Source organism: Larimichthys crocea, chromosome XI (genome assembly GCF_000972845.2).
Source record: "Larimichthys crocea isolate SSNF chromosome XI, L_crocea_2.0, whole genome shotgun sequence".
NCBI lineage: Eukaryota > Metazoa > Chordata > Actinopteri > Sciaenidae > Larimichthys > Larimichthys crocea.
The window spans coordinates 23,841,313-23,860,699 of record NC_040021.1 but is presented as its reverse complement, the minus strand read 5'-3'; the positions used below and the strand labels follow the sequence as shown (position 1 = coordinate 23,860,699).

The window sequence follows — 19,387 nt, the reverse complement described above, 5'->3', positions numbered from 1 at the left end:
TCTGGGTGTTCAAACAAACTGCCTGTGATGGCACCCGCCTGTCAATCAAAGCAGTAATGCTGTTAATTATGCAAAATCTTAAGCTTTAATATCATTTGAACAGGTGCGTTCTATAAAAATTCACTCTTAGTACAGTTGTCATGAACGGGGAAATTAGCTATAGAGACCAAAACTGTTTTTTGTACCAGGCTGTAAACATGTTAATTTCTGCTATGAAGTTGGACATTTGAACATGGAGACTGATTCACTTCTGGAGCCAGCCTCAAGTGGCAGTTTTTGGCACTTCTGCATTGTCTTCACTTCACAGCCATGGAGGTTGCTGCTTGTTTTTCGTCTCAGAATTGTTCAAATATTCAACTTTAACATGATAAAAGTGTTACATTTTGTTGTCCTTTGGTTTCCTCCTCATACAGACGAGATGCCTTTTAAGCACATGGTTAACGTTGGTTGCATTTGGGTTAGGTTCAGGAAATGATCATGATGACAAGTCATGTAATGGATCCCGACCTCCGGGGTCAGAGTCCTGTGTTTGTTTGACCCACCCCACCTTATGTAGACTTCGTAACTCTTTATACAACATCACTTGGTATCAATGGGTTACATTGGAGTAGATGTAGACGGCAGATGGGATGACAAACTATCGGCAACCTAAAGGAATGAGATCTGGCTGTGTTTTCAGCATGCCGATTCAAATTTACCAGTGAAATAAAAATGAAATTGACAACAATAAAAACAACACAAGTCACTCAGGCGTTTCATAGACAAAAGCTCTTTTAATGAAAATCATGTTTTTTTTTTTCTGTCAAGTAAAAAAGATTGATCATATGCATACTATTTATAGCTTTAACATAGCAGGCAGTAGAAAAAGAGTTTACATTTAAAATATTCAGAGCATTCAAAAGCATACTTCTTCTAATAAATTGAAACTGAGACATTCCCGTACATCATCGACTCACTACGGTTCTACTTTTGGCTGGTCTGATCGGTGGTGTTCAGCTCCTCGCTACAAGAGAAATGTATACAGTATGCAAGCCTGGGCTCAAATTCTATCCAAAATCCTTCCACATGTACAGACCGGTGCCAGAAATGGGCTGTTAGGAAGATACAATAGATTTTATTGAATCTTTTCTGGGCTCAGTGTTGCTGCATTTGACAGACGTCATTCTACATTTGCAGAGTACGTAGACATGTGAACCAGTCAGCCACATACTAGTAAAAACTTAAATACGGCACAAAAACACCCAAATCAAATGAAATGAATGCAGCAGCACAGACGCTCTGACGCTGTAATAATAGTAATGTGGATGCTGTAATGTGCAGCTCAATCAGTCGCCTTGCAAAAAAAAGGATTCAGGATAATATTTTCACCCAGGTGATTTCACTTTGACACATCTTGTTTTTTTTTGTTTTTTGTTTTTTTAAATTCCTCTTTTTTTTGTCAGCGGAGATAGCGAAGCTAAAATGTCCAAAAAAAGTCTTTTATGGCTGATGAATGATCACCTAGACGTCTGCGTGTATGGAAGACCGCGTGTCCGTTTCACTGCTGCCGTGAAGCTCTGTGTTTTGTCACATGGTGTGACATCTGAGGCTAAAGATGAGTTCATGAACTGCAACAGAAGTCACACACGTCACTAAAATATACGAGCTGACATATATCGTAAATCTATATGCTCTCATCTAGTCCTCACTGGACATCGTGTGTGTCAGTGTTTCAGGGCTAATACATGCCGGTGTGTCAACATACTGATGGTGTTGCAGCTATATTATGCATGCAGTATGTTTCTTATGCTTGAACATGATTCATTTATTAACTGCATTTGAGGATTTGGGTGGATTTATATATGGTTGGCACAGTTAGTGTTTGGGCAATGTGACACTAGAAAGCTGGAGATGATTCTATATTACAATGTTTTTTAATCAACATGGAAAATGTATTGTAAGTTATTTTTTCTATTTAAATTCTGACAGATTTTTTGTGCTATTCTCTCATTTTAGAGACTTGAGAAATAAATCCTTGAACTCTGCAGCCGCACCAGCATTTCTGTAGCCATCAGGCACCACGTCCATACTAAGTCAGCTAATTTGTTTCTGCAACATGCGTCTATGTTCACGTTTTCGGATCAAATTTGTATCAAACAACTAAACTGTGTGAGACAAACAACATTATTCTCATTCGCATAATTTTCTGTTGTCCTCAAAGTATGGTGCCACTTAGGGGTCAAAAAATGTTTCACGAAAATCTGTGTGTAGGTATTGCTCAACTTAGTAAATGGATTGCTAAAATGAACACACAGGTTTGGAGGTTTCGATCAAGTTTCTTGAAACCTTCGTCATCCCATCCACTGTTTGTTAAAGATATATCCACTCAGGAGACTTTTGGAAACACACAAATCCTACACAGCCTGTGTAAGTAAAAGCAGCACGTTAGCATAGCAGCAGCTTCAGTGCTTTGTCTGTGTCTCTACGTGATGCCTTCAGGCACTGTATTAAGCATAGGACACCAGCATTTTGGCAGGGCAGAAGACAGAAGGAGATAGGCATGAGGCCTGATGAAGATGATTGATAAAACAGTTTCTGAAAGATAGTTTCAAATTTGCTGGCTTAGTATGGACGTACTCTAAAACCTAATATAGTTCGGGAGCTGCAATACCTTTTTTCTAAACCAAAATACAGGATTAGAACTGGAGAACCAACTCAACATTTTTACTCTTTTTTACCCCTCGATGCACTACCAACGACTTTCCATCATCACTCCATCGTTTGCTAGCAACCTCGCACACAGTGATCGTCACAGACTGTAAGAAAAAATACTATGTACAGATTTCACAGCTCACTCACTCTCACATTCAGCAAAGGCCAGAGGACTTTCAGTCCCTATTTACACATAGATTCATATACATGTCAACTGGATTCATTGCCAAAAGTCTTCAGGATTTCTTTTTTAGGTGGAGAGACAATTCTATGGGAGTAATTATCGCAGCAGTCCTCAGCAGGGAATTGAGACTGCCTCAATAGGTTGTGAAGAAAAGCAATCTGAATAAAGGGGATAGAGTGGAAGGATATGTTAAAAGGTAGGTAGTGCTGTTAACAAGATTACTAATTTAGTCATGTATATATATATATATATGGAGGGGAGCTGCAGATATATGACATAACCTAATGAAGGAGCAAATTATAGAACCTGTGAACACAGGCACAATACAATGACACAAATATCTAAAGGGGGGGAGACTGGTGGTGTTAAAAGCAAGGCGCTCGGGAGGAGAGGATGTGGAAGTGTAAAAGGAGGAGGTGAGAAAGCGAGGAGGTGGGGTGAAGGGGGAAGAAGGTTTGGATAAGAGGGAGAGGTTGTGGAGGAGAGGAGAGGAGAGAAGAGAGGAAGAGGAGGCATGAATAATCCATCGGAGAATCACGACAGGATTAAGACAAGGTGGGAGCCAAAAATATCCCTGGCCAAGGCAGTTTGGCGCAATAACGCTGCAACGGAGCACAACACGACAGCAGCCACTCCTGCTGCCAGCCTCCGTCAGCTCAGGAAGTAAAACGTTAGGGGGATTATAAAAAGCCACTGTGATGTTGCTGTGTACAGTGAAACTTCCAGTGTCGTGCAGCATAAAGCCGAGCCTCACATTAGTCTTTTTACTTTCTCGTCTGTCTGTACATAAAACTGAGATTTTCGTAATTATTCTATCAAATGTGGGGGAAAAAAACACATACTCAAATTTCCTCAATCATACGGATAGTTCTCTGAATCCAAACTTTGAAAAAAAAATCCATCTTTAAAGGGGTACTCCAGCTATTTTACAGATCACATTCAGTGTATTTGTCACTGATGGTACTACTCATTATGTGAAAACAGCTGTATACTGTCTTTTCTGGCTCTGCAGGGAGCAATTAAAAATAAAAATAAAAATCCCTGATGATGTCATCTGGGTTATTTTGGCTCAGGCTTGGATATTACAGATCTGAACAGAAAGCTTGCATCATACACTGTGATGGATGGAAAACATTCAGGCATTGAGGTACTAATAAAACATCAGGTGTATCAGGTGTTTTTGTAGCCTGACTCATAATGTGCGCCACTGAAGCACAATACAACTGTCATCCTGATTGGTCCATGAAAGTTTGTGACATCGCCACAGACAAAAACACAAAAATGTGAAATTCCTCCTGTCACTCTGTGCCCTGCAAGAAGTACGTAACACATTACAGCACTAAGTCACACCCTACCAACTATTTCGCTGAATCTGATAAACAGAAACAAATATTGATATTATAAATATTTTATGGAGAAAATGTTTTTTGGTTTTCCCTCTGCATCAACTCTCTGAGAGTTTCCTGATGGACAGTAAACTGCAGCCAACTGTAGCTGCTGTTAGCTGAGTTTGTTAGCCTGGCTGCCCATACTGTGATCTCAGAGCAGTGGGGGACTGTTTAGCATTTGTACCACAGGTGTTTTGGACTACCTAGAAGAGGGGGCTTGCAGGTGTGGGGTCCAGGGGAATGCTGAGGAACAGAGCCACTGTTGTGCCAGAATCAGAGCTAGACAAGCGAGCAATGTAACCGGGCTCAGCAGCCTCTATCAACATAATTGCGGAGACGCAGAGGACATTGACAGAGGGAGAAAATGAGAGACTGCCCAAACAAGAAGATGCCGGACAAGAGTAAATCTGGAACTGAATTTTAGTAATTAGTGAGAGCTTGTTGAAAGACAGACGCCGAGCTGGGCTTCTTGCTGTTGGACTAGTAAGTACTATTAGCTGACTGCTATGTCTTGTGTTGTTGCACTTGCTTGATTTTTGGCTAAAGTAATATAATCTTAACAAATATACGTGTACAGCTGTCCATATTTACCACAGTGGAATTGCACCTCAGGAAGTGCAAAACTGGGGGTGTTAATTGGAAAAATAACAATTTCTTCCCAACATTGCTTTAAAATCTTTCTTTCACAAGACCCCCATCTTTAAGTGAGTAGCATGCCAGAATACCTTAAAATGTCCCTTTAAACATGCAACACAATCTGAGATCATTCTCAGGTAAGTCCATCTTCTTCTAACGCAACTGAACCTTGTCTTGACTGTCTTCAACCCCCCACCCACCTTCCACCCAACCCCTCCATTCAGACAACATCCCCCTTCACCTGAAACCTTCCCATCATCCCTGCTGCCGGAATCTACTTCAAATTCAAATGAGGGCTTACCTCCTGCATCCTTTTTTCTTATCTCATCCTTCCTCTAACTCTTCTCTCATCCTTGCCTACATTTACTCTACCTCTTTTTTTCCTCCCCGCTGTATTTCTTTCTCCGTCACTTCAGTCAAATGAGGTTAAATCTTCCTGCTGCTCGGTAAAAAGTATAGATTAGCAAAACAAGGTTCAAGCTCTGCCAACACCCAAGAAGTTGATCGGAAAAAACAAGCGCCACAAAGACCCAGCTGGTAATTTCCTGTTCTTCTTTGAAGAGTATACCTTGGCAACATGTGTACATGTATTTGTAAATGACACACGGGTCTAACAGCTATGTGACATCAGCATTTACATGTCATGGGGAATGTTAACTGTGACGGGGTGACAGGTGGTGAGAAGGGGATTACAGCTCATTCTATAGCAAAATCCCAACATGTAAATGATCATTTCTGGGCACAAACATGCATGCTTCTTCTCTCAGCTTCATAGCAACAGCATAGGTACAACTTCATGTGATTGTGAGTAACTGTTGTGAGTTGAATATTCGAAGAAAGGCATTAAGAATGAACAGCATTTAAAAAGCCTAAGTTCCACAGTACCGCAACAATATCAAATGACAAGTTACCCTTCAACTCAGTGCACTTGCACTCACACCTATTACACAACAGCACGCAAATGACCAACATTAGACAACATTGTCATCTCATCACAGTGTATCTTTACTGCACCTAGTTCTAGAGACGTACCTCAGTCACAATGTAAGAAAAATACTACGCCTTTATAGATATCACATCTCTATTAAAATATTGGAAAGCATATGTGTAAGGCAATGCCACTGGTTATATGAAGAGCACAGACTTATGAAGCTACCAGGCGCTTACAACACTCAAAAGAGGAATACCACCCAGTCTGAGAAACCAGCCCTGTCCAACCTGTCAGATATAGAAAATCAGTTCAGTCATCATCGTCACGATCAAATGTCAAAAACATGAAGTGTAGCAAATGAGAAGTTTGGAGCAGCTCAGAGGAAGATCTGAACTATATTCTAAGATATATTGTTGATTAACTGAAGAAAGTTGTATCTAATGTTCCCTTGAATAAATGACTTACAACCCTTTGGTACCAAGATTACTTCCTGACCACATAAGTCTGACAAAATGAATGAAGAAATAAGATATTCTTCCTCTTACAAATATAAAGTTAAAGTTATTAGACAGTAATTACTTGGTTCAATAGATCTTTCTTGTTCTGCATAGCTAACTTTAGATATTTCCATATGAAGCGACCTACCATTTTGTAATATTGTAATGTACACTATGTGAAACAAAATCATTTTCCTCTTACAATTAATATGTTTAATATATAAGCAATAAAACATACAGCATACAGGGGCTTTGACAGCACAACACTTGACTAATAATAACGAAGAACTTTTGGTGGCTAACGTTAGCAAACTTTAGATGGTGCTGTACAGTATATCTGACATTACTTGATGACTTCACTGTAATATATTTGTGCTGCTTTTGGTTTACGCTTAACAATTACAGTACCTTTACACCATAACTGTCACTTGTCGATGTGCTTAGCTGTTTAGCAGAAGTTACATTGTTTGAGAGTTTTGAGTTATATGTAATAAAACTAGTAATTTAACTACATTTGCAGTAGCTCCTTGGTACCTCAACGACATTCACATTTGCAATTGACAATATTTCCGACATTTTTTGTGAAGTAATTGTAACTAGTGAAATAACAATTACAAATTATGATTGCTTCTCTATGCTTCTCAAAAATATCTGACTATTTGCTATATTTTTTTAATGCTTTGAATCTCAATTTGCCAAACTAAACTTGAATATAGTATCAAGTATTTATTGTTGCTTTTGTAATAACGAATTATCAGAGAAGTTGTTACATGCATTTTAGCTAACCCTGCTTGAACCCCTACTTTGACTACTTTCTGGTTCAGATAAGACAATTAAACATCTCCCAGCAAGAATTGGTAGCTTGCAAAGCAAACACTGAATTCTGATAATGTTCATAATGTGACATAGCTGCACAAAAACACTAACGGTTAAGCCTGCTGACTGAACTGCTTAATTTGAGGCTTTCTAACAATGTTGCAGAGCAAGTACTAACATGGTACAATTTGAACAGACAGCAGAAGACACTTGGCTTGCTTAACTGTTATTGCTTCACTCAAATTACCAAACTGATGTGTTAAATGTTAAATGTTCTTGTACATATTCATTTATGCACAAGGCACACAGACGGTGTGAAGTGTTTATCTCTGTGAATTTCTTTGTATTTTCTGATTCTCATTTGAGAGCTGGTCATGCCAATATGACTGTGTGCCCTCTTAAACTGAGTGGTATACCCTTTTAAGACACAGTATATAAGGCTCAGACTTTGGCAAAATCAAACTGACCAGAATCCTCCACACATGATTATAGTAATTAGAACAAACAACAGAGTCTGGATACATTATTTGCTATCACTGTTCCAGGTGGTTGGGCCACAAATGTCAAATCAGGCAGACCATGAGCAAGAAGAGAGAAACAGAAGCACAAAAATAGCTTTTTAAAATCAACACAAACCTGTAGGTATTGTCATGTTAGTATTTCAAATTAATAATGAAGTAAAGAAATCATTATATAAACATATTCTAGATAGATAGATAGATAGATAGATAGATAGATAGATAGATAGATTCTTGTATTTCAGACTAGTATTAACAGAGTGTGTGGAGCAAACATTATCTGTTTCACCAAGAGGAATTGGACTCAAATGGGACTGAGGTTACTAAAATCACTTCCTCGCTTCCTTTTAAGCTTGTTTCTTTCTGCACATTGTTGAAACATTATGAAAGAATTGGAACTAGACACCATTAAATAAGAGGATTTGATGAATGGAGGTGACGTGAGCTTGTTTTTTTTGGCTCAGTTTGGTTGACACACAAGATGGATGAGTTAGAATAAAACAGTAATTTGTCCTCTGAGACTGTGGTCGAAACAGATCTGCCATGTAGATTATTGAACAAGCAAAGAGGCGATTGCATATTTTTTATTGCCCTGTATTGTGGAAATATTGTGCTGCCCCTGGTTGTAAAATCTGAAAATGTGCTGGTGCATGGTCAAAGGACTCTGTGAGACTTACAGTACACCCATCTACCAGCCCAAACATTGACTTTCAAAATACCACCAAAGATTTGAGCATATTTATTATTATTTAAATTATATTTTGGCTTTTTGATGATCATGCATCATACTTATTAGTTTAGAGAAAAATAAATTCTGAGGCAACCTAACATCCCATTTGAAGCCTATCTGTCATATGGACATTTTAGCTGTCACAGTATTAAATACATTGAAGTTATGATATCTGAAGCTTAAAAAGGACTACAACACACCATACAGCAGGAGCTTACAGAACGTGATCCAGTGAGGCTGATCTATAACATTAGAAAATGTGCAACACTTGAAGAGGTATGACTGTAAAATGGTTGCCATTATCTGTTTTTGAGAAGAAATGCTGCGTTCATGGGTGGTTAGTTTTGACACAATGTTATAGAAGGTAAATAAATGTGACTCAAACAACCTCATTTTTACTACATAGGAGTCAAATCATATTTGTGCACAGAAACATACTCAGATGAAAATATGAAAAAAAAGTTACAAAGCTTAGCTTTTTAGAACAGAAAGCATGTCATTTCTTTTTTTTTTTTTTTAAGGAAAGGGCTGGAATACTGTTCTTAATGTTACTGTCAACAAATCCCATGAAAACACCAAAACCACCAAAGAAATATTGTGTGTCTCCAAGGCCTGAAAGATCTTATTCTCTTCATGTCATAAAGCTTCATTGTTCCAAAAACTATTAAAAAACACAGTTTCATTAGGTGACATATTCCTTCATTACCATGAAGACGGTTTAGTTTGTTTTGAGTTAATGCCACATATACTTATCACACTGCCATAAATACTGTCATACTGCCAAAGGTTTTTTAATATTCAATTGAAAATAGTTCTACAAATACACTGGTTACTATACTGATTACTAGACATCAAAATTGCTTGGTTAGATTTAGGGAAAGATCATAATTTGGGTTTAAATAAATGTTATGTTATACATGCCATGTTGCCATTACTGTAGCACAGTTGTCAAGGTCACATTGACTAGTTTCATACTCTTGTTGGAGAATGCCCTGTAGATCCATCCAGCAAAGGGGTACCTTGTGTGCCTGTATAAGATGCCAAAGGGCATTTGAAGCCTTGGGATAATTGGTATGAGTGTCACAGACAGAGTAGGTAAGTTAAAAACTGTTGAGAGACAGACAAACACATTGTTGGTTTTGGTCTTTGGTCATGGGATTTATTGACAACAGGAACAACGTTTAATAATGTCAAGCTCATGCTTGTTGGATTTTCATCAAAAGAAGACTGAATACACTTTAAAGAAGTGTTTAACTAGCAGATATCACATGCTGTTTTAATAACCCAATAGACTTGTGGCAACTAGTGTGTCACCACAGAACAATCATTTCTGCTAATTTCTAACGACGCTATTTCAATACACAGTACCCTAATCAGACAGCATTTGGTATTGGGAATGATGCTAATTGTAAGAAAGCTGAAAAGTTGTGAATGTGGCAGCAAAGTAACATTAATCGCTGCCAAGTATATTCAGGACTGATGTTCCATAAGGATTAACAATAATGCTAAATATTGAACTTTTTGCTGCTAAGCTTAACCTGCCTTATAGCAAACTGTAATAGATGAGACGCATATTGGAGATTTCCATCTATATTCTGGAAATTTCTAACCTACATTTCTCTTAAAAGTGATCATTATAAAGCCTGATAGACTGCTGTGTTGTTTAAAAAATGGCTGCTGAGTAATGAAGGACTTCTTTAAATGTGAGGGCTAAGAGTCAAGACACACAAACAATAAAATGGTGGCCACAGTTTCCCATATAAAAACGTGAATCATCAACAAACATTGACACTGCAGTGTGCAAGGAATAAGATCTAGTATACTGGTAACATTCCACTGTTTAATACTGGCCTACTGTGTTCAACTTTTTACCCTTTTTATTATTTTTTTTTAAGAAAATTCTGTCATTAAAAATCTTTCTATAGTATATTTTTTTCTTAGAAAATATAGAAAAAGAGTAATTTACAGTTATTTTACACATGAAATATCCTCTGGCTTTTGTTTTGGAACAGATATGACTCATTTTGTTCTTTTGCAGCACATGGTGTTACAGAATATGCATCGAAACAACAAACGTAAGTCACTACAACGTAGCAAAAATGAAAAATACGCAGACTTCATACAGAAAAATCAAATACATGCATACATACGATACAGTGCCATGCAAACACAGTCCATTTTGGGAAGTAAATTATTTAAGAATTGCATTTCTTTCCCGTGTTTCAAACATTTCATGCCTTCTTGCTATACATACATGACATGGCTTTTACATAATGTGATGCCCACTGCAGCTTCTGCAGGTAGTGGCTTACCAAAGACTCATCATTTCTACGTAGGGCAATGTTAGGTTGATGGTTTTTTATCAATTCTCCACAAAAGCAGGAAATGTGTTTGTGGTAAAGTATGACGGATAAAAGATGACTCTTTTTCACTGTGTTCACTGATATTAATTTACACAAGAACCGTGTTTAATAGCCTTTTTGACAACTAGTGATTTCTCACTTGATACTGAATGACAATCTTCTTCCCTCACACACTCCTTTGTCAAACATCAACACATATTTTGGTCCAATGTGAACAGTCTGATTTCTCCCCAGCTGCCCGGTTAGCTGTGCTGCATGTGAGCCGTTCATATTCTCAGTGGCAGCGCAGAGAAACCAGACAGCAGTGACAGCCCTTTTAAGAACCAGCCAGTCCCCTAAGAAGGTATTGACTGTTCTGCAATCAACCACATCTGCTCACATATGGGGCGTCTCTATCACATGCCACCAGCTAAGCTGAGCCTGCCAGGGGTCAGTGAGAGACTGGTATCTGTCGGGGCTGCTGACCTTGAGTGTGTTTGTCTTTGGACTGCAACAGAGATTCTTATCAGGCCTCGGCACACGTAGATAATACTGTTTACCCTCTGGGGAGACAACAGCCATTTAGGACTTCGAAGACTGAATACTGAAGAAGGGTATTTGTGAGATAGACCTCTATTTTTTTTGATGGAATGTCATTTGAAGTATTAGGGCAAAATATACTCAGTTACTAAACGGACCAGCTCCAGGCCTGCAGGTGGCAGTAGCGGTCTGTACCTTCATTTTTGCAACAATAGAGAGCCGAAGTCTTCACTTCCAGGCTCGATGCTGTTCCACCTTTCTGAAAACGCGAAGCACTTCATGTTCATGTTTCACATTCTAAGATCAATGAATCTTTCATGCTAGCATTAGCAATTGAACCCTAATGTTCGTAGCATAGTTAAACGATGAAGTTGTTAGCATTTGAATAACTATGAAATCTTTGCAGCATGGATTTGCACATCGTCGTTTTTTTCCATAGCTAGTATCCAACATCCAGTCTGCTGTGGTAAATGTGTTAGCAAGCAATTGCCTTGTTACACATCCAGCAGATATAGCGCAACATCTTTTATTTGTTTCAGTGCAATATTCATGTTTTAGCTCTATTTTGATGTCCACTGACTACTGAGGGACACGTTCGCAGGCCCGTTGCTAATTTTGTCTGTCTACTGTTTGGTGCTGGCTGGGTAGTGTGGTAAGTTCTGGTTTGACCTCGCTCTCTATCGGGTTTCCACACTATTCAGAGACAGTGTACTTTACAAAAAAAAGTGCCTCACTGTTTAATTTAAAGCCTGCTTCACAAACTTGAAAACATTAGACAGCAATCACTAAATTAGCTTGAATAATTCATGATTCATGGTTGATTTATGTGAAAGTTCCTATGTGAAAGAATTTACTGCGATTTTTTTTTGTTTTTATATAAATCTGTCAAACAAACAAAACAAATCTGTACACTATTTGGCACCACTGCTAGTTTTGAATCACATTCAGATCTTCCAATTTCCAGTGCCATGCCAGTAAGCTTTTAGAAGTAGATCACAGAGACATTCATACTCTCACAGAAACTTTCCATTGTTATCAACCTGCTAGAAAGTTCGATATTTCAAGCGTTGGAAACACTCTTCACTTTTGGTTTTACTGGTCTGGTGCAAAAGCAGTTGAGGATTTACTTAAGTCATACTCAGGCTTACTGCCGTTTCAAATACTGCTGCACAACAGTCACTTATCACTTCCTCTTCATACACTGCAGCCCACTGCAGTTCCTTTTGCCATTGCCTAAGACCTTATATCACTTCTGGAGTAAAGCAGAAATATTTGCCCCTTGCTACTATAAACCTAGACAGTTCTATTCACACGATGCAATGTGCAAGATAATTCTTCATAATGGACACAGTGTATGCCATCTGCCCAGGTCAGCTGTTCGGCTATTTTTAATGTTACAGAAAAGCATGCGGTGTGCTTTCTTTCCACAGTTTCTGTCTTTCCACAGAATTTGGTTTCATTTCTATTTGCTGTTATCAAGGTGTGCGGAGTAAAGTGCGTGCACATTCGTCTCCTGCACAGGTTAATTTGTACACTATCGTATGATCACGCTAACCACTTTCACCAACTTGTGTCCTTGGCTCAACAGACTGCTATGCTCCTCACTCACTTTTGAGTTAAGGGCTGCAAGAGATGAATACAGAATAGCTAATATTTAAATGAACTAAAATACTGTATGTTTAGAATTTCCGTACAGATTTAGCAAGCATCCATCCTGGTAACTAAGTTGTTTTTATTTACCAAATAGTTGGGAAAGAGCTTTAGAACCATGAGCATGTTGCAGTTTGTGCAAATGAGATACACTGTCCAGACTGAAGGACTGAATGACCGACCAGTGGGGCTGCGCTCTACTCTGGCCAGCTTAGCTGCTATTGGTTAGAAGTGACCTGTGCCCACTCGACATGGGACATCTCGCACTTCCCCACACCTCAAGAGGTGCCTCACCATTGGAGAACACCTCTAATCCACCAATAACTGACGGATACCCACTGATACTTGTTGCTAAAATAACAAACTACTCAGACGTTTGTCACATGATCAGGATTCTCCCTGACTTCAATGCACTCTATCTCCTCCCTTTCCCTTTCCCTCTCCCGTTCCCGCTCCCTCTCCCTCTCCCGCTCTTTACGCTTGGCTCGTTTCTTTTTCTTGTGTCTTTTTTTGGATGGCGGGAAGAAGGTCAGGAAGACGGGCAGGATGACGAAGCAGTGCAGCACGGTGCAGCCCGCGGTGAGGAGGGAGCACTTGAACAGTGTGTAGGTCAGATTGGAAGGCACAAACACCAGGGGCATGATCCCGATCACAAAGCAGGATGTGTTCTGTAGGATGGCTGCCCCGTGCTCCTCCAGTGCCAACTTGATGCACTGCGTCCTAGTGTGCTCGGTGGCTAGCACAAAAGTGTACAGGTGTGGTGCACAGTGATCCATGGCAAAGTTGAGGGTATAAATAAGGCACAGGATTGAGATGCTGTCCATGCCAACGTTCCAGAGGGTCATCAAACCCAAGACACCCAGCTCCACGGATGTTACAGTGAGAATGAGCCAGAAGTTACCCAAGGGGTTGATGACCAAGAAGAAAGTGAGGATGAGGATTGTGAGTACGCTGAATCCTGAGGTCAGGATGGGCGAGATGACAGAAGAGCTGTAGCGGTCCATGAACACAAACGTAGGATTGAAGGCAATGAATTTGATGCTGTTGATAAGCATCAACGGACGAAGCTTTTCTAGAAGCTCCACCACCTCTTCACGCTTCTTCTCTGTCGTCCGTGCCACCAAGTACATTCGTGAGGCGATAATGTCATACTCTTCAGTCTCACGGTTCTTGGTGAATATGATGTCCTCAGTGAAGTGCTGGTACTCCGGGCTGCGCAGGAAGGAGCCCTTGAGGATGGTGATGAAGTCACCCTTGGTTGATGCACTTACATTCACCACCCGCAAGTAGTGGAAAAAGTTGTCCATCCAGGAGATCTTGTTGAAGCCATGACTCAGAGTCTTCAGGTGCTCCTGCACCGTTGAGTTCCAGTAGTCGATGGGCTCATAAATGTAAAACCCAATCACAGGACTGTAGTTACTGAAGTATTTTTGCTGGGTCAGAGCATAGGAAACACTAGGAGAGTTACTAGCCAGCAGATTCACAATATTTGATCCATCACTAATTTGTAAACATCCCATGAATGAAAAAGATGCGTAGATGAGATACAGGATGACCACAAAGGGTTTGACATAGGTGTTGGTAATCCATTCTGTGTAGTGCTCACGCAGGAAGTGCTGGATGAAGTGATTCTGGTAGGGGACACTGTCGTGGTGCGTGGACAAGTCATGGCCATCACTCATCATGGTTTTAAACCATGTGGGCTGGCGGTCCAGATACTCCACTGAGGGAATTTTACAACAGAAAACACTGTGGTAACGGTTCTGCTCCAGCTGTCCGGCAAACACCAGGCAGGAGCCATAGAAAGAGAAAACATAGAAGTAGTTGACCAGAATGGCAACACACATGCTCTGGCAGAAAATCTTTACAGATTCAATGTTGGTAAAAGGGCTAGCTCCCATGCCAAAGGTGATGATGTAGAGTGAGCTGGTCATGGTGTAGCACACCATCACGTCAGCAAAAGCATCCGCCACGCGCTCCTTGAAGGGAAGGTTTTCCCTCGTTCTCCTCCAGCCTGCCAGCAGCTCGAACACCCCTTTAGTTCCATGGCCTAGAAGATCAAAGAAAGAACAAATTGAGTAAGAATTATGTTTGCACTGATGTGTTAGCACATCAAAAACAGTCTGAAACCATTTACAAGATATAATGATTCATATGGAGTGAAATGGTCCATTTCTCTGAAGGATCTCAGAAGCAATATTTTTTGTACAACTGAGTGACATACTATGGAATCCAAAAACACAAATTGTGACGCACTACACCGTATCTGAATTATAAAACATAATTTTAGCTCTTATAGCATCAATAGAAGATGGAAACGTATGTGCTACCATAACAACTGCTTTACATTGCTTCAAAAATGAGATAAATATCACCCCAGTGCCGGAATGGTTCAGGCAACCTCATGGTTAGGGCACATACCATAAACCCCCTAGTTTGATATCAGTTAGGGACCTTTGATGTGTATCATACCTCTCACTTTTCCCAAGTTTCCCATATGCCTATAATCTATCCAATAATAGCAAAAATGCCCCAAAATAACCTTTGAATATAATATAATTTTACTGCATATGTTAAGGTTTACATTGTTTGCAAGAAGCACTGCACTGCATATATATATATATATATATATAATATATATATATATATATAAACAAACAAACCAAAGCAAGCTACAAAGGTAAACTCTTAATTTGGAGGGTTGGCTGACTCAGGTGTACAAGTGCTGCTGCACTAAATAAGAGTGAAAGTGGTGAACAAGTAGAAATGACTGCCAACATGAAAGGAGCTGCTACAGTGAACTGAAGTCGTCTCTATGTCTAAAATTAAGGGCTGCAAGCCCTGACCAAACACCGGGCATGCCGGGGGAGCTCGATTCGAGCAGCTCAATTCCCAAGAGGACTCCGAAGGTGAATATTGGTAACATGGTAACAAGCATCCAATTACTGACCTTAAAAATCTGTCATGTGTGCCACTATTTACAGCTAAAACAAGTTCACTTTTGGATCCTGAGTGAATTTGGATGAATGTGATAACCATGGCACCGTGTTTTATTCTCAACTGCAACAACTAAGTGTTTGGAATTCACTGCAGCTTTGGTTTGCACCTCTGGCTGTCTGCTTCAAAATAATAGCTACTGAGGATCATGGTTATCATAGTATATCGAACCATCCACCATGTCAAACTGATTTAGCAGACACAAGAACATTGAGGAAATTATTGAAAGAAAATTGTTGTCAACTGCGTGAAAGCTCTTGTGATGATTACACAAATTATATTTTTATATACATAACTGTATTTATATGTTTTGCTTTCTAGATCCATTTTTGTATGCTGCTACTGGCAGGAAATATGTCAGGACATCCCCTGAATCTAAGATTAGCGACTACCATGTTAAGTACACTCCTCCATACACCTCTTCAAGGAGAGCAAAAACAGTACTGATGTTTTGTGTATTTTTACAAGCACTGGCGAGGCTGCCAAACCATTTCAGTACGACAAGACAGATAAAAAAATAAAATTAAAACATAAATTTGAACAACCCTGCCTTGACTCTAATAGAAGCACGGGCTTTCCTTTTCTCTTCATATCTGAGATAGAGTTGGACACTGTCCTCTCTACCATGCACCAGTAAACAGCACCAAATGTGTCTGCAACAGACCCATTCATGTGAGTCAAATCTGTGGGATTTTCACCACTCAAGAATATAGGCATGAATACACAACGTTCAAAGGCATAGTGGCAGGTATAGTGCAAAATCTCCCACACAGGAACACCCGCCCACCCACACACACTGTTCATTTATTTGTAAAATGTCGGAGCTGCATTTCTGATGGGGGGGTAAAACTGCTGCGAGGGAATGCGTTATGAATTCCTGAGCACTGGAATCAATTTAATGTTCCTCCAGCAAGTAAATATTTCAGTACAAGTGAACACTGAATTCAGCGCATCCATATGTTTCTCTGCTGCTTTTGATCCTTTCAAATCTAGCAGGTGGACAGTGAAGTGAGAGCGGTTGCTAACCTTGACGGCATTATAAATTTCCCCTTGTCTGATGCAGAGAAAAAAAAAGTTAATTAGCTATAAAGGATTAGTCTTATGTAATGAGTCAGCTAGATGTCTTCCTGCTTTTAGTTTTATTAAGCTGTGCTGCAAGTCAATTAGTTAGTGTCAGTTGGTTTAGAGGGTGTGTAGAGAGAGGAAATTCACGCCCATGGTTTTTCCAGCATTACACCAGGGGCGTCTGTGAGCGTTACCCTTCACCAGTTACCAAATAGGATGTTAAGTAGCGTGTCACGACTGGAAAAGCTCTGGGATTCATTACAGTGATTGATTACTGGCAGGTAGGAGCTAACAAAGGAGTTTTACAAATCAGTGTACAGAATATTTACCAGAACGTATCTTTATTTTTGGATTTATACGTTGTATGTTGTATATTGCAATGTTCTGCATCACTAAATTGACATAGAAATGAAGTTGTCAAATATAATAAAACATTTAGAAATGCATAAACACTGATTGAGGAAGACATGCATGATGATAAGGGTTCAAACTACAAGGTATATATATTTTTTACATATTATTTGGATTAGCATTATATTATTAGCATTTGGAGTTCAGATATGGATTAAAAAGAAGAAAAAAAAACATGTGCTTGACATGAAGTACAGGTGGAACCGAACCATGGACGAACTATCCACTAGGCCACTAGTGTCTGACTAGCAATGAGAATTTTTCTAAATAATGGGAGAAGATACCCATCATAAATTTAACATGACAACTTCAAATGCCTTGCTTTATAAAGACCCTAAAGACACTGAATTTACAATGATATAAAGAAAATGAAAGTAGTAAGTCCTCACAATGAAGAGGCTGAAAGAAGACATTTTTATCAGTTATTAAAAAGCAAATCAAGACTTTGATCGAGTGCTTCAGCACTACATGGATATGATAAGTATGCATATATATGTTTGATACCATATACTAGTTTAATTCACACACACTTACTAAAGCCTATACAAAGGAAAGCTCTTTTCTTTTGTAGTGTTTCAGCACGTTTAACTCTTTTACTTTACATGACAAATTTTAGCAGCAGATTTCAGAGCATGCTGTGGTGTTTTTTTGTTTGTTTGTTTTCACTGTTAAGACCACCACTGGTTTACATTTGTTTAACTACAGTAAGGTTATGCTATTAAACCTGGCTCCAGATCAGCCAATAGCAAAATTCAGTTACAATTGCCAGGTTTCAACCAGTAGAGGTCCACTATGAATAATTACAACACAATATGTAGAATTCAAATACTTTGCACTAAAATATGAAGATTTGGACTTGGATCTGTAGCACTACTAAATATTTGAGCTGAAAAAAGAGGTGTAAGGGTTTAGTTACACTTTAATATCTTACATATCTTACAATAATTTTCTATTTAACTCTTTTTTTGAATGTGTTTTTGTATTACCGTATGTTGCTTATGTTTTGTCCTATTACCTTCCATGTTTTCCATGACCCAACCAACAGTTTAAAATTAGATATTCAATTTATAGCTACACAAGACAAACACCAATATGGCAGACTCACGCGATAGTACTGAAAACATAACCTGCTTATCCATATTATATTTAATTTTTGCCATATTCTTTAAATACATCTTACACACTGGACCTTTAAGAAGCATATATAGTGTTGGAGTTGGAGTGTTTTGATGAAGTCTGCTTTCAAAAGAGCACAACTCGTTTTATCAAACACTCAGTGATTTCACACCTGTCTCGTCTCTCTGTGAAGCTACTACATTTGACTTTGAAGGCTCCAAAGTGAGAAGAATCCTAATTAGACAAGATGGAAGTGAAGTGAAAGAGGGCGAGCAGAAATCAAAAACAGCAGCACCCTCACTGGTGGTGAGGGTTAGGGTTATGTACTCACACCCATGTCAAACTGAGACAGATGCTCCAGTGGGCAACATGTTTGAACTGAGCAACAGCAAGGATAGAATCCTTCTTCTCTTCATGCTTAGTGAATATGAAAGTGTTTCTCAAAATTTCCATAAACCTAACCAGGACATTTGACATGATGACTTTATTCAAACAGACGACTATAGATATTTTATGAAACATGACAACTAGGAGTCCAAATATTGCCTTACAAACAAAGCTCAGTCTTGTCTTGACTTTATAGAGGCCTACATAGTTTATAACACCCATTTCTAATCTCTTTTGATAGTGCATATGCATCACTAAATTCAAACATATGAAATAATTGCACCAACTAACTAGTAGTAGTAGTAATGTTAGTAATGGTTACATGGCTACAAAGTCAGCAAAAGTTGCTATTATAGTAGCCACACTGTAAAAAGCACACAAATACTGTTATACCATCATAAATATGGTATAACATTTTCTAATATTACAATAAAAGGATATTATTACTGTTTTTACGGTTAAAGTTGGCATTTCATTACATATTTTAC

The 19,387-nt window shown here is 39.0% G+C and overlaps 1 protein-coding gene across 1 annotated transcript in view; it reads right to left on the bottom strand.

Annotated features, from left to right (window-relative positions):
• Positions 1–11,090: 11,090 nt before the first annotated feature.
• ptchd4 (patched domain containing 4) overlaps positions 11,091–19,387 on the bottom strand; it is a 43,831-nt gene continuing 35,534 nt past the window's right edge. The window contains exon 3 of the mRNA XM_010751736.3: positions 11,091–14,973. Coding sequence (XP_010750038.2) covers positions 13,292–14,973 — 1,682 coding nt within the window. The 3' untranslated portion in view covers positions 11,091–13,291. The remainder of the gene's footprint in view (positions 14,974–19,387) is intronic.